Raw genomic sequence first — 16,085 nt, 5'->3', positions numbered from 1 at the left:
CAACCCAGAGACACAGTTCTAGTTTCTATTAATAACACTATTTATTGATTTTATTAATCTTAGAATGCACTAAAGGTCTGAAGAGGCACATTCCTGTCTTTTACACTTGATTTTTATTGTTTAAATATTAATAAACATGTAAAAATAAACGAAACCATTACTGTCCCCGTTTCCTAATTTCATCTTGATTAGATGTCTTGATTTTTATCCACGAGCAAGAAATGTCCCCAGATTTGATTTTAGAAATCTGGTCACCTTAGGCTAACAGCCCGGCTAACAGCCCGGCTAACAGCCCGGCTAACAGAAAGCCCTTCATTAGACAACTTTACGTGTTGAGGGAACTAGAGAAATGGCTGATAAAGAACCAAAGGTGTTTTTAAAGTCCGGTTTTACACCATTTTCCACGACCCATCACCATTTGTGACTCTAGGGGGCGGTGTTTGGCAGATTCCTCCAGAACAAACTTGGTGCCCCTCGAGTTCACAGAAGTGATATTTAATCTCACAGCCCCAAAAGTAAAAACTACCCAATCCATAATGCCTGGTGACTGTTCAAGGAAATAATGCTGCTATGTTACTTTCTGTATTTTATCATGAATGGGTAATTTTTTTCATATCAGGTATCCTAGATTAACTTCCTTCAATTTCTTTAAGATTCTATTTTTATTGTTTTTAAACACAAACAATGTTTGTATTAATCATTAATGTCACAATTAAAGTCTGACATGAGGTGAATATTGTTTGCCTAAGGAAAAGTTTCATCCCTCTACTGCTTTACTTTCAGGGGTTATGGAAGGTCAGAGGAACAGCGCCCCCTAGAGTCACAGAATCTGATAGGTCAGAGAAAAAGGCCGTATAAGCAGCTCCAAACAATTGTTTTCCTTAATACAAGCAGCAGTGTTTCTTTTCTTGAGTCTAATGTGCTTCAGTTCATCATCAGCCTCCATCAGAAGATGTTGCTCGTTTGGTTTGAAGTTTGGCGAACACGACTCATCCACTGTAGCGTCAGGGAATCTGTGATCGAGCTCATGGTTTCCTGAATTACTTGAATCTGGGTTGACATAGTCAGACCTCACAAGCCTGGTTTGGCCAAAGCCAGGATGCTCTGATCACACTTTTTCAAGCCTGGCCTCATCGCTTAGCCTGGATTTCTAAATTCTCCAGTTGTGAAACAGGCCTCTGGTTAGTGATGATGCTATTTTTAAGCTTTAGATTGTTACCGGACGTAATCTAAAGGTTGTAATTGATTGTAATTGATTTGTAATGGAGGTCTAATTGATGTGCCTCCATGTTGGGATCCGATAACTCTGACCTCAAACCCAACCAATGTAATTTGGCCACTGCTACCAGCGTTTTTGTTCCATTTTTGCTTTAGACTTTTATTTTTTTACTCACTTACTGATGTAATTTCAGATGTAACTGAGTGAAATACCTAAATCAAAGCATACTCAAGTATAAGCAAAAGTTTAGCTTTTGTAAACTACTCTAAAAAAAGTGCACAAAACCTGTACTTAATTACAGTAACATGAGTAAATGTAACTAGTTACTTTCCATCCCTGTTGAGTCTGCCTAAGTCTAGGATAAGCAAGGCAGGTTCATTTGTACAGCACTATTCACACGTCAGTCAAAAAGGCAAAGATTATACTAACAGCCTGCCATTTGTTTAGAGTTCTAGAAAAAAATAAGAATTGCATAAAAAGAAACTGATTGCACAATATATCAGCACTAACATAGGTATCTGTCAAAGGGAAATATAAACCATGTATACATCGTTCAATATGAGTTATCAGCTACAACATTGGTATTAATATTGGATATCCATCTTAGTTTGTAGAGGATCAATGATAAACTCGCAGCACAACCACACAGCCACCCTAGTGACACTTTCTCTTATTTGAGTAAATGTCACATAAACATCAATTATACTCAGTTATCACAGCAGAGACCAAATAAAAACGTTAATTGTGGAATCAGCACAACGAAAACACAGACGACACGAATGCAACGCGAGTGGCTGTGTCTGTGAACAACATGGGGGAAAACCTGGCCTGCTCCTATGAGACAGGCTTCACCTCTGCAGCACTAAACAATCATCTGCTCTCTGGAGATGCTTAAAGGAAAATAAATCCAACTGTCCGATTGGATAAATCCATCTGTCTTCCAAAATGTATCACTGTTAGCCCTTAAAGCAACATTTTACTGTTTTTTAATCACCTTTAAAACAGGAAAAAGTCTAAAGGCCTCTTCCAATTTACACTAGCCTTCTCAGTCCAGAGATTTCCTCCAGAAACAGAACCTCACAAAGAACCTTGGTGCAGAGTTCATCTTTTCCAGTTACCAACCTGAAATGGCCAACAATTTCATGACTGAAAAACTATTACCTCAACTTTTTCAACAACTATTCATTTTATGGTTTAGCCATAAATAAACAGGAAAGATTGATAACATGCGTTGATTTTACATCAGCTTGATGGTATTTTTTTAGTGTCCCCGACGTTCTTTTGGAAGAACCAGCATTGTGTCCCACAGAGATCACCACTATGCCAGCTAGAATACCATGGGCTGGTGAAGAAAACATCCAATGAATACAGATTAAATAAAATTAGCTTTTCAGTATATTAGATTGCAAAATTTTCACTCAGTTTAAGACTTAAGATATACTGACTTTAGTAGCCCAATACATATGTTTGTGGATGGAGGGAGACAGCTGGAGTACCCAGAGAGAACCCACAAATGTAGCAAGAGAACAAGAATTTAGGTAGACAGATCCTGGTCGGGATTCAAGGCCAAGTCTGAGTTCATAAGCTTCATAAGCTAAATTGCAGGTTAATGGTCTCTGTACCGCCCCTAAAAAAGGCAACAAAGACGACACCTTGCTGCAGCTTACACTGCTGCAGCAAATACTATTTTAATTGAGTGAAGCATAAAACCCCAAAAATCATCGGCCCCTTTAATATCCACTAAATTGAATAACATCCAACTGCTCTTCCTCTCACCAGTGACCCCTGGGGGTCCTCAAACTCCACTTGGAACCCTGAGCTGCAGGGGAAGGAGGAGGTGGGGGGGGATGAAGAGGAGGGTTAGGAGTAGGGAGGGGGGATGTGGGGTCCCCGGCGCTATATAGCCATAGGAGCGCTGGGATTGGGTCCTATTGTATGCACTGAATGAGCATTGACTCGACCTCAATGGATGACGAATTTCTTTCCAACCGCCCAAACTGAAAAACTGCGACCAAACCAGTCTGGAGCCGCAGCCGAGGCGGTGGAGTCTGTGCGCACAGTGGAGGGAAAAAAAATGGGCTATCAAGTTTGAAACCATAACTCCAAGGAGAGAGCTTCTTATACACAAAGGCAGTAAATTATATGCTGTTAATCTGGACCACAGGTACACATGCATGGCAAAATCTCTAAACTGACGCATTAAAAGGAGATGTCTTGGTGCACAAAGCAGAGGATGGCGCAATGCAAGCGCATCTCATCTAGCTGGAAATTAAGGGTTTAGGTACATATTAACCAATTTAAAATATATATTTTTTTGGCTGCTAAACCTGTCCGAAACAAAGCACCCCCGCGAAAAGAGACCCACTCTTTAGGACACGCCATCCGTGGCGCGTCTCCGTGATTCTGGAGCTAAAACAGCAGAGGGGGAGTTGCTGGATAAGCGAAAAAACAGGTTGTTGGGCTCATTTCATGCGTCCAACTTAACGGAGGAATGTAGCAGCTCTGGTAGACTGTAAATGCTGTTCACATTAGACAGTATGCGCAGGTTTTATTTCAGGAACCACCGAAACGTGCCCCTGCAGTCCCCGCCAGCATCCTTTCACAGAAAACAGCTCGGGATCTCAAACAGAGCGCGTTCAGGTTGGGCAACCAGCAGAAACTGAAAACAGAGAGGGCGCAGATCTGGTTTTCTGACACTTTTTTTTAGTAAAGACAACAAAAATGTGGCTGACGCGAAAAGTCTGCATCCAACTAGACGGAATAAACGCGCCTCCTTTTAGTACTTTTTGCTGGATCTGCGCACAGCTAACAGACATTTTTTCCTCCCAGAGAAACTTTTCTTTTTGCTTCGTTGCGTTTGTGAGGGAAATTAGAGCCCCGGCTCCAGCCTCCTGCTCCCTGTCCGGAGTCAGTGCCGCCGGAGGGGGGCTACCAGAGGATGCTGCTCTGCCTCCACTCAGATCCGCGGCGGGGAAGCAGCCTGGACTTAATCTGCGCGCAGCCTATTGTTAGAAATAAACAAGTGCTCTCACCTGCGCAGCCGGTGAACAGCAGTCCCCACAGGATGTCCCTCATCTGAAGCATTGTAATGTCTCACAGATATCCTCCTTGAAGATCAGACGAGGAGCTTCTGGATGAGCACAAACCAGCCTCTGATGCTTCTTTTTTTCCCAGAGAGGTAAAATAACAGCTGCAACAGGACGGATTTTTGGTCCTTGTCGCTACCCGTGTTCGCGCCGCGGCACAGTGAGTGACAAGCAGCAGCAACCGAAGCTCGCACCGACGCGCACACACACGCACTGAGCAGATACCAGCACAGATCACTCCGCCCGCCAGGATCCAGCTCCCCCCCCCTCCCCGGCCCTGCCACACACGCAGAGGGGGCGGGCTGAGCCGAGCTGGGCTGAGGAGGCTGCAGCATCCGAACGGGGCGCGCAGCGGCAGCAGATGGTCACAATCACGGCCTCTGTAATTCCCATTAATAAGATTAGAAATGTGCAAACTTCTGCAAGATGCCGCAATGTGGAGTGATGAAAAACAAAGACCCAGAGCATTAGACACGGGAATACACATTTATTCTGAGGGTCCCCCCCCCCCCTTCCCCCATATCAGACAGGAACAGTTTAGTTCATACAGTCCGAAAGTCTGAAAAGTATCACGTTTGGTACCAATCTGTGTATGGAAAACAAACACGAAAAAAAAAAAACATCAATACTTTACCTCCAAGAACTGTTGCATCCGTTCACCAGTCACTTTGTCCATTCATTCATGCTTTCCCCCATGCATCCGTTTCTGCATCAGCTATCCATCTTTCCAATAACTGCTCATCTACATATAAATGCACTCCGTTATTCATCCAGCAGTCCATTATTTCACCATCTCGCCATCTTTCCTAGCCATCCATCCACTTTTCCAAACTTCCTCCACCCTCCCAACATCCATCCATCCATCCTGGCATGTTTATGGTTGAACTAAAAGTCAAAACAAAGGAGGAACAACAACAGCAACAAGATAGATCACCCCGCTTTCCAAAAGATAAAAAGATAAAAAATAAATGGTATAAGGGCAATTTAATATTTATTAATTCCCTTATGAAACTTCCATTTCTCTTCTGTTTGGATTTGTTTGCTCATAACAGCTGAATTCGTTTACATGAAATATCTATAAATAAATGACTGAAGAAAACGTTAAAGCAAGAAAGAGACAAAGTAGCCGAGAATGCAGCTAAAAGTCTCTGAACTGTGATGTGGTTACATCAGTAATGCCAACCCCGGGCATCATTGCATAAGGCACAATGGCTGCCCAACAAGGAAGTAGTAGAAGCAAAATCTGCTGCTCAAATTGGAGCCTGAAGCTTTTCATGGCAATTCATCCTGTTAGGATCGCAGGAAGTCAGGGGGAACAGCTTGAAAACTTGAAGCAACACGCTACGGGTGGATTTGAAACTCTGTGGCACATCCGCACCAGCAGTGAATGGCATCTTGAAAGAAGAACTGTAAAAACAGCATCTAGCCATATTCAGGTGGATATAATTCCTGCTCCGGTTCTGACCAGCATTGTTGCTCTGATGTACGTTGGTGTCAGCCGTCCTCTTCTCCCAGCAGAACCCTCAAAGGTGAGCAGTTTGTGTGAAACATCAGGGCAGTGAGTTGATGAAGCTGGAGGTCTCACTCTGACAGCAACATTTCTGCAGCAGCGTTAAACCTTCACAAGTAAAGGTGACTTACAGCAAAGTCTGTGAATTTTGCTGGTGTGACAGGCTGAGTGATCAGAATGAGTCTTCTTAAAGTGCGTTTACTCACAGCAGTGTTTCCGTTGGCCCAGAAGCATCAAGCTAATGCTACACCTGTGGTAGGAGGAAGTCCTTCAGTCGTTTTTCCTGCATAGATCATTTCTGGGGAAGCAGGAGTGCTCACTCCAAAGTCTGCGATGCCAATTAGCAGTCACACATGCAATCCTCACAAAAGCAGTTTTGGTGAGAAAATCTATTTCCATTAAAACAATAGGCAGCCATGTTTTGCATTATCGCATGACAGTCTCATCCATATATGGTCTTGCATTTCTGTCGGTGAGAGGCAGCTTCAAATGCTCATTAAAAACCGTTATTAATAGCTGTTTTTATTTTTCTGTTTTTCTTTGTTTTTTTTACGAAAATTTAAAAACAGAAACAATTACATTTGCCATTTTTATAGTATGAACATTTGCTGTTCATACTATAAATAGTATGAACAGCCACCCCCCTCCAAAAATAAATAAAAAAATCAGAATTGAGCATCAAGACCAGCAGTATGAACATAACCTATACATAATTGCTGGTATTTAAACAATAGATTTTTTGTATTTATCAATACCCTTTTCCAAACTACTTTTTGTTTAGCCTGTTATCAGCTATGGAGGAGAAGCCAAAGTTTGTCATCCATGAGTCATTTATGTAACAAGAGAGTGCTTAAGAATCACTTTCTCATCCACAAAGACAAGCCTAAGATCCGTTTCCAGTCACTTAACATGTTTAAGTCTTCTAGATCCGACAATGTTTTTGAACAAGAAGCAGTTGCAGGACAATGTGGAGGCAGAGCTAACTCTACCTATTTTAGTGAGCAGCAGCTACTTTAAGTAACAGTAGCTTTCATTAGGCTATCAGTCTCACCTTCCCATTGGGTTATCTGCATTTAGCAAGACAAGAAGGTATCTTATACTGTTTCGATTTTTATTGAACATCGCAAACGTTTTGTTGTTGGGAAAATGAGGGGATATATTAGCACTGAATTAATTAATAAGAGATGGAGCTTGTGCAGAGAAAAATGTCAAAAGTGCCACAAGTCACAATGGGGGAATTTTTTTGTTTGTTTTTTACAAGCAAATCGGTAAAACAAATTGAAAAATCACAAACATTTGTTTATCCATTTCAGCAGAGCTAGAAAAGCCAGCTGAAGGAGGCAGGAGTGTGTCAAGTATTTCATTTGTGAAAGGTGTTGCTGTGTTGAATCAGTAATATGTGATTTCTGCAGCCTCTGCTTTCGTTTACCGCCTTACCATGTCGCTGCATCCAGATACTAACCTTTTTCCTTGAACTATCCTACGACCTGCAACAGAAATCCCTTTTCATCACACAAAAATATAAAAAAACATCTGTTGCAGAAGGAGCCAAATTCTATGGGAATGGATATGAAGAAACAAATTCTGGAGCCCTGTACAGGCAGCTGTTTGATTTGAAATGATCATAGCAGAGATCGATGTAGAAGCGGGAGGATGGGTGGTGGAACAAAAGACTAACTCTGCAGCTCTAACCCTTCTTATCATTTTATTTGTTCTGACTAAGAAAGAACGTTTGTCTTTAAAATCACTGCAGGAAGTGTCTAGAATCACAAAATGACACTTTCTAGAAACTTGGACCAACAGGAGCAAGACTTGAATTGAGGAATATCTCTGACCAATGGAAAGGCTCTTTCAAAGTAACACTGTTGGGGAATGCACAGGTTTAGGTTTCTTTATTGGTAACTGTGGGTAAATCTGCAGAACTAGGCTCCCGTAAAAGTAGCCATGTGGGTTTGTATTTTTCTTTTTTAGCAACTTTTTTTTTGCTGTAAAATTTTTCACATCAAATTTCAATGCTTTGTCTAACTTAGGCCTTGTCCTCACAGAGATGAACATGGTAACTTTTTATAAATGAGGAAGAAAAACACCTCATCCACACGAGAGGACGCAGCACAACTGAAAAGGCGGTAGTAGGTATGCCGGGCCCATTGGTGGCGCTGTGACACTGCCAAAAAAACATGCCAAAAAAGAAAGAAAAAGCACCTGGCATGCTCAGAAAAGTCATGAGAATTAAACAATACCACGGTGGAGGATCAGACACAAACACTGATTCATTTAAACATTTTCACCGTGATCTTTATGTGGGTTGGCAGGGGACACGTCGAGTAGACGGGGATCTTTAGAAAGGAAAAGATTGCATGCACCACCGGGTAAAAGCCAACTGTCCCCATAAAGGCCACCGTTATGAGGTGTGTTGTATTTACAGCACCCAAACCTGGCTGGTAATGCGTCAGTCTCAACATTATGAACTGGGACAGTACAAAAACAAAAGCAAAGCATCTCCAAAACATGGACCAGGTTGCGTCACTCTCACACGCTGCACCCAGGTGTTGCTATTGCCTCCCATCCAACCTAGCAGGGAGATCATGTGGGAGTCTTTGCTTCCCCCCAGGGCGTTTCGTGCAGAAAGACGTCGACATCATGGTACTCTAAAAATTAGGGATGAATATCTGTCTGTGGCATGGACTGGGTCCAGATTCATTTTCCATTCAGCTAAACATCCAGTGGTTTAGAGTCAGAGCCAGGATGTGCCTGAATAAGATTTTTAGCATCCTTGTTATCAGCCCATTCATGGTGATTACATACGGTGCGTGTATGTCACTGAGATAATGTCACAGGCATCTCTCTTTTCTATAAACACAGTATGTTTAAAGCTGCCCGGTTTGTATTGTTTTAGGGTCCTTGTTGGTTAAGACATGTACTTAAAGACAGAATCAACTGGCCAGGATCACAGCAAACATGTTTGCAGAAATCTGCACAATCTGACGATAAATCAAGCGGGATCTGTTAGACCCCTGCATGCCTGCAAAGAGACAGTGAAACACCTGTGCACCACCTGTTTAGCACTACCATCAAACTAAATGCACATTCACTTATGGAGAAAGGTTTAATACCGACTACCCAGTAGTGAAGTTAGCTTAGAAACTCAGTTTTTGGACCGGTTGGTACACCTGATTGATCAGAATCTCTGGGCAAGAAATAACTGCTGAGAGACAGAAAAAGTACCATCAGAGTTTCTCAGTTGAACCACTTGTGAACTGCTGGTTCCTCTGGGCGCTGAGCGTCTGACTCCGTCACCTGGTGATACCCTCCACATGGAGGGAAATCCAGATCAAACCAGATCAGCCAAAATGTGGACTGAGATTTTTCTAGACTGGAGGAAAATGTACCGGAGTACTGCTTCCCTGCCCCTGTACTGAGCGAGTGAAACTTTTCTGTTCCTCATCTGAAGGCTGTCCTACGCTGTCCTTTCATTTACCCCCTGCTTCTCTTTCACTTGAGTTTTCAAACATTTCTGCTGAAAATTGAGAGAGAAACTTTTTCTCTGTAAAACCTGCTGGCAGAGACACTTTTTAGAGAGGAGAGCTGGAGCTACACGACTAACCCAGTGTTCAGTTTGTCACCAAGCAAGAGTCCAAGAATATCAGAGGCTTCAATTCAGTTCAAAACATAAAAACGGAAATATTGGTCATTACAAAGAGAAACTTTTTACATCTTAATTTTGACGTTTATGGTTCACGGCCAATGAAAAAGTTAAAATAATTTTCTTATTTCAATCTTGTGTAGTATTATTTTTGAGAAACTAAAATAAACAAATGGCAGCCAGATGAAAACTATGTCCATATCCTCAATAAAGAAACATTAAGTTATGACCATCAGAGGTGGGTAGAGTAGCCAAAAAATGTTCACAAGTAAGAGTAGCACTACTTTAACATATTTTTACTCAAGTAAAATAAAAGAAATGACTCAAGAGTAAAAAGGTATTCTGTAAGAAGGCTACTCAAGTACTGAGTAACCAATCATAACAGCTGATGATTTAATATTAAAAAAATATGTAATCAGAGAGAAAAATATAAGATTACATGCAAATTCTGGTATTCTAAAGACAAAATATGCACTTTTCTACATCATTGTTTTAACATTAAACTTGAAAGCAATATGTACAGCACTTAATGTATATATAGTATGTTAGAACAGTGTAAAGTACTTCCAATAACAATATCTACTGTTTACTGAACGTTCATCTGACCTCCATGTGGCTCAATGAGCTCAGCAAATAGAAAATAACATTAAAATAACAAAGCTTGTAAACAAATAAGAAGTCTCACTTTAATATAAACTCCAGGTTTCTTATCTCTTTGATGTTCTTTATCCATGAAGTCACTCACAGCAGGTAGAGTAGCCAGAAACTTTACTCAAGTAAGAGTAGCAATACTTGAGTAATAATATGACTCAAGTAAAAGTAAAAAGTACAGAGCAGTAAAACTACTCCTAAAAGTAATTTTTTCTCAAAAAGTTACTCAAGTAAATGTAACTAGTTACTACCCAGCTGTGATGACCATGTTGTGGCCTACACAGCAATCATAGGAATGACTGCTGAGTGGACTGCTGTTAAGCAAACAATGACAAAACACCACTTCTGAGGAGAATAGTAAGTAAGCAAACTTTATTTTTATAGCACCTTTCACAGATAAAAAAAACAACAACTCTTTACAGAGTGTAATAAATACCAAATATAAATATAACATCAAACATACGCACATTTAAGTAAACGATTGTCTAAATAAGTGTCTTCATTTGCTTTTTTAAGGATTCAACCGTCGGCCACACAGAGAGACAGGGGCAGGACGTTCCACAGTCTGGGGGCCACAGCTCAGACGGACAGCACCCCCCCCCTCTCTAGAGTTTTAAACTGGGTCTTAGAGACCTTCAGAAAATTTTGGCCCGAGAACCGGAGAGTGAGGTCAGGAGAGTCAGGGATGAAAAGATTTGAGATGTATTGGGAGGCCTGTTTATTAAACGCTCTAAAAGTCAAAACAAAAAGTTTAAAATCAATTCTAAATTTACCAGGTAGCCAATGTACAGAGGATAAAGCCGGACTGATGTAAACCCCTCTGATTGTTCCTGTTGAAAGCCTTGCTGTAATGTTCTGGACCGACCGGAGTCGAGATTAAGAGAGTTACACTAATCTAAATGAGAGGAAATAAAAGCACAGATAGTGATCTCAAGGTCCAATTTGGAAATTATAAAAGCAAATTTTTACTAAAAGTTTTGAATGGGGAAAAAAGAACACCAAGGTTTGTTAGACTGGGCTGAAATGGGAAGAGGAGCCCAGAGAACCAAAGTGTTTGATCACAGAAACTTTCTGCTCGGAAGCAATATTATTCACAAACCTGGAAAATGTTCTGTTAGTCAGACACGAAGAAAACCACTTAACAGTACCAGAAAAAATCCTAACTCACTTTGTAGTCGATGTAACAGAATTTTACGGTAGGCCACAAAGGTTAATGATAAATAAGCTGGGGCCCATTATTAATATTATGAAATTGACCTAAAAAAGCCTAGTTGTCCAAACAGATAAATAGATAGATAAATTATTTATTTCAGACACACAAAGTATACAATAAATTATAATATATGTCCTTGTAAGAAAGAAAAACAGTGTGAAAAAGGGTGTATTGGCAGAAGCAATAAGCTTATAATGAAACCCTCCAAAACCAATTTACATTGTCCTAGAAAAGAAAAAAGACAAAAGAGAAAACCAAGGTAGGTCAATGGAAAAGAAGTGAGGCAAAGCTAATTCAACTGCAGCTGGAGTCAGAGCTTTAAGAGCCACCACCGCAGTAACAGGCACCGCTTCACATTTATTCTACTCCTGAACCTGAAACAACGTCAGCAGCATCTTACTAGGGTAAGGAGAAAGGACTAGACTCAGTGGGCCAAAGCCCCGTTATCAGATGAAAGTATGAAGTGCATCTTGTTTTAAAATGGAAATCTGAGAAGGGTTGGAGATGGGAGAGGTCCAGGAACCAAGCTGCTGAGGTCCAGTGGGAAGTTTCCACAGTAAGTCATGATGTGGAGAGCCGGACAATCTTCTGGTCACTGAGTTTTGTCAGTTTCTAAGTCAGCACAGCTGTCTTGTCAGAAACTGTGGAGCAATTCATGATTCCCTTATCTGACATACTTTATGAAAATGCTGATTTTATTTTTCAGCAGGACTTGGTACTGGCGCACACTACCAAAAGTTCCAGTACTTTGTCTAATCACCATGTCGCTACAGTTGTTGTTTGGCCAGCAAACTGGTCTGATCCAATCCCCATGGAGAAGCTATCAACTGGAATATGAGACGCACCGTCTCCAGCAATGAAGACAGGCTGGAGGCCTCTATCAAAGCAACCTGGGTTTCCTGAACGCCTCAGCAGAACCAAAGACTGATCACCTCCATGCCATGCTGCATTTCTGCAGTAAGTCACGGAGAAGAAGGCCGGACCAACTACTGAGCGCTGTTTCTTAGGACCACATTTCTGAATTAAGCATCCTTTTGATGTAGTGTTCACATTCTCTGAGAAACTGAAATTCAGACTTTCATCAGCTCTAAGCCAGCACCTTCAACATTAGCAGTAAAACACAGATAAAATACACAGACTCCACGTGAGTATGGATTCTCTCAGTGGATGTCTTTGGTTTTCTATCTGTACGGCTTTCAGTCAATTAGGAACGTGTCACTACTCCAGTTTTAAGTGACAGGGTCTATAAATAAATCAAGATTAGGCCAAAATAGTTTTGTGAGAATAACATTGCTTTGTCGTCTACAGCGTAGCAGAACATGCCTTCCAATACTTTGGTAATTTGTGTTAAAAAAGACATTTTTAGGCCTTCCAGAAAGCCCCACTAGGATCCCCCAGGGGGAGATAGAGTGTGTCCCTGAGGAGGGGGGGTGATCAGATTTCTCTCCTTCACCTTTTTGTCTCCTCCTGCTCATGAAACTGAACGGATGGATACTATTCTCTAACTTATAATGCATCACTGTGTGAGCTGTTACTTTTTTTGCCAACACATTGCATTCATATTTTCATGTGCAAACTGTTTTCGTTCTATTTTCTCCGCCCTCGGCTGTTCAGCTCATATTTGCATAAATTTGTTTTAAACTTTTCTAAGGACAGCCATTTGGTGAAGAGAGGTAATGAACATTAAAGGTGTTGAAGTTAATTGTGTTTTGTCCCTCCGTAATGTGCTGCTAGGCTGATGTGGATAACGGAAAAGGTTAGCATCAGCTGTTAATAACCTGAGGTTCTGTTTGTTTAAAGGGCCACAGATTGATAGATTGTACAGTGAAGCGTTTTGGGGTCGACAAAGTAGATAAAACGCTGTACAGTATTTCATATCATAGATCAACACAAAGATGTGCAATTTTAAAATGGAAAATTAAATATATCCTTTGTTTGATAGATTATTTTACAAAAGGAAAATCTGAAAACACACCATTCAATGAATTATTAGCATCCTGAGTCAATAAACCACCTCTAGCTCAGATAGGATACGCTTACCTGAGAAAGATAATAAAAAGGTCCTGATTGGTTGAATCAGATGCATCTGATGCCGAACATGCTACAAATATTTGCTCTTTATGACATTGAACTACTTTGTTAATGGATTAGTCAGTGAAAGAAGAATAAATTTGGATCAAATCCTTGCAATATTAAATTTGCAATTAATGATCATTGCATTAGGTAAATCACAAACGTCATGGCCAACACCTGAATTACTTTTTACTACCAGAATTTTGTCATGGGGTCTGAATAATTTTAGTTGCAACTGTACAGGCAGATTAAAAATGTAGAAGAGCCGGCACTGTGACAAAAAAGCCTGGAACAGGAGCCAAGTTTATACTGGCACCATGCAGAGGGAGGAGGATAGTAAGGGTGGTTATCACTAGAGAACTGCAGCAATCACTGGCATCTTCTCCACTTAATTTATTTTAAGGCGCATGCACACATCTTTACCAGGCGTGCCAATAATAATGATGTAATATGTCTCAAAGGTTTTGAAGATTGGCACGTAACAAGCTGCCAGAGTTGATAAACACATTCACTAGATCTAGACCCATGAGAACTAAGCGTTACAACACATTGTGTTCTTGTGACCCCCAGAAAACACTAGAACCAAGTGCAGCACACAGAATTTTACTAAGGGAACGAACCCTGATTTTGCTATTAAATCAATCTGCATTTACAGTGGACAGATGAAGCAAACAGAATTACATTTTAGCCTATGACTATGACTACCTCACCTATTGAGGCTTGGAGGAGGAGCGGGTCACTGAGTTGGTGTCTGAACTGGGGGTGGGCGTTGGGTCCTCACAGCCACTACTGAGCATTTTTCTTATGGATAAACACCTACAGGTGCTTGGATCCAGGCACATACAGATTCACTTCTATACAGAAAACCCCTATTATTATCTTCAGCTGTCACTTTATACATCCCATTTTAAATAATACTGTATATTGTTCAGTGATGGTATTAAGGCATTGGTTGTTTGTACCTGTAATAATTTGTCGGCTGGTTTTGCTGTTCTTTTTATATCTCTCTCTGCAGCAGTAGAAGCAGACTCAATGCATATTATATTGCTCTCTCCCTTTCCTCTCCTCATTATCTTTCTCCTTTTCTCCCTTTTAGCATTTTGTCTTATTCATTTCTCTCCTTTTGCCCCCTCTTACCTTCCCATTTCAGTGTCCATTGAAAATCAAGCAGGAAGCTTGCAGTATGGCGTAAGCAGGAAGGTTTTAGTTGTGAAAGTAAAATCTGTTGGGCATTTTTTGGCATTACACCATCATAATGCTACCTTGCCAGATAGGACCTATAGAAAAATAAATCCTCCCTTGATCAAATGACTTAATAAATTACAGACCTATATCCAATCTTCTTTTCCTATCTAAAATTCTTGAGAAAGTAGTTTCTAATCAACTTAAAATAATTGATTGATTGTTTGAAGAGTTTCAGTCAGGGTTCAGAGCTCCTCAAAGAACCAAAACAGCTCTGGTGAAGGTCACTAATGATAGGTCTTTACTTGTCCTGTTAGATCTCAGTGCTGCATTTGATACAGTTGATCACAATATTCTCCTACAAAGACTTGAACATACTGTAGGGATTAAGGGAAAAGCATTAGGCTGGTTTAAATCTTATGTGTCAGTTTCCAGTTTGTTCATGTTAATAATAAATCTTCAAACTCTAGGGTCACTTGTGGAGTACCACAGGGTTCAGTAGACAGACAGACTTCTGATTGGTGAAATTATTAGACAGCATGGGAATAATTTCCACCGTTATGCTGATGACACTCAGCTATATTTATCTATAAATCCTGATAAATCCAATTTCTTTGACTACAGGCATATCTTGATGACATCAAAACCTAGATGACCATACAATTTCAGCTTATAAATTCTGAGAAGACAGACATTGTGATTTTTGGGCCTTAAGAAATACATTTCTTAATCACTTAATCTGGATGGCATTAAATTGGTTTTTGGTAATAAAGTAAAAAACCTCAGTATCATTTTTGACCAAGACATTTAAATCCCATATTAAACAGATTTCCAGAGTTTACTTTTTTCACCTCCGGAATATCGCCAAAATTAGAAACATTCTGTCCAGGAGTGATGCTGAAAAACTAGTCCATGCATTTGTTACTTCAAGGCTGGACTATTGTAATTCTTTACTATCAGGAAGTCCACAAAATGCAGTTCGAAGTCTTCAGCTGATCCAAAATGCTGCAGCAAGAGTTCTGATGAAAATCAACAAGCGGGATCATATGTCTCCTATTTTAGCTTCCCTTCATTGGCTTCCTGTTAAATCAAGATTAGAATTTAAAATTCTCCTTCTAACGTATAAAGCCCTTAATAATCAAGCTCCATCATATATCAGAGCTCTGATTACCCCGTATGTTCCTAACAGAGCACTTCGCTCTCAGACTGCAGGTCTGCTGGTGGTTCCTAGAGTCTCTAAAAGTAGAATGGGAGGCAGATCCTTTAGCTATCAGGCCCCTCTCCTGTGGAACCAACTCCCAATTTTGGTCCGTGAGGCAGACACCCCGTCTACTTTTAAGACTAATCTTAAAACTTTCCTTTTTGACAAAGCTTCTAGTCAGAGTGTCTCATGTTACCCTGAGCTACCTCTATAGTTATGCTGCTATAGGCTTAGGCTGCTGGAGGACATCAGGGTCTATTTCTCTCTCTCTGCTGAGTTCTCCTACTGCTCTACAATCTGCATTGTT

General features: G+C 40.6%; 1 protein-coding gene across 8 annotated transcripts in view; it reads right to left on the bottom strand.

The window, feature by feature from the left end:
• Nucleotides 1-4,544, bottom strand: part of ncam1a (neural cell adhesion molecule 1a) — a 374,147-nt gene extending 369,603 nt beyond the window's left edge. For all 8 annotated transcript variants that reach the window (XM_036142729.1, XM_036142725.1, XM_036142727.1 and 5 more), the window contains exon 1: nt 4,252-4,544. In XM_036142729.1, the coding sequence (XP_035998622.1) occupies nt 4,252-4,303 (52 nt within the window). In that variant the 5' untranslated portion in view covers nt 4,304-4,544. The remainder of the gene's footprint in view (nt 1-4,251) is intronic.
• Between the last annotated feature and the right edge of the window lie 11,541 nt (nt 4,545-16,085).

This window comes from Fundulus heteroclitus, chromosome 11, assembly GCF_011125445.2.
Source record: "Fundulus heteroclitus isolate FHET01 chromosome 11, MU-UCD_Fhet_4.1, whole genome shotgun sequence".
NCBI classification, from domain to species: domain Eukaryota; kingdom Metazoa; phylum Chordata; class Actinopteri; order Cyprinodontiformes; family Fundulidae; genus Fundulus; species Fundulus heteroclitus.
This window is presented reverse-complemented; position numbering and strand designations above follow the sequence as displayed.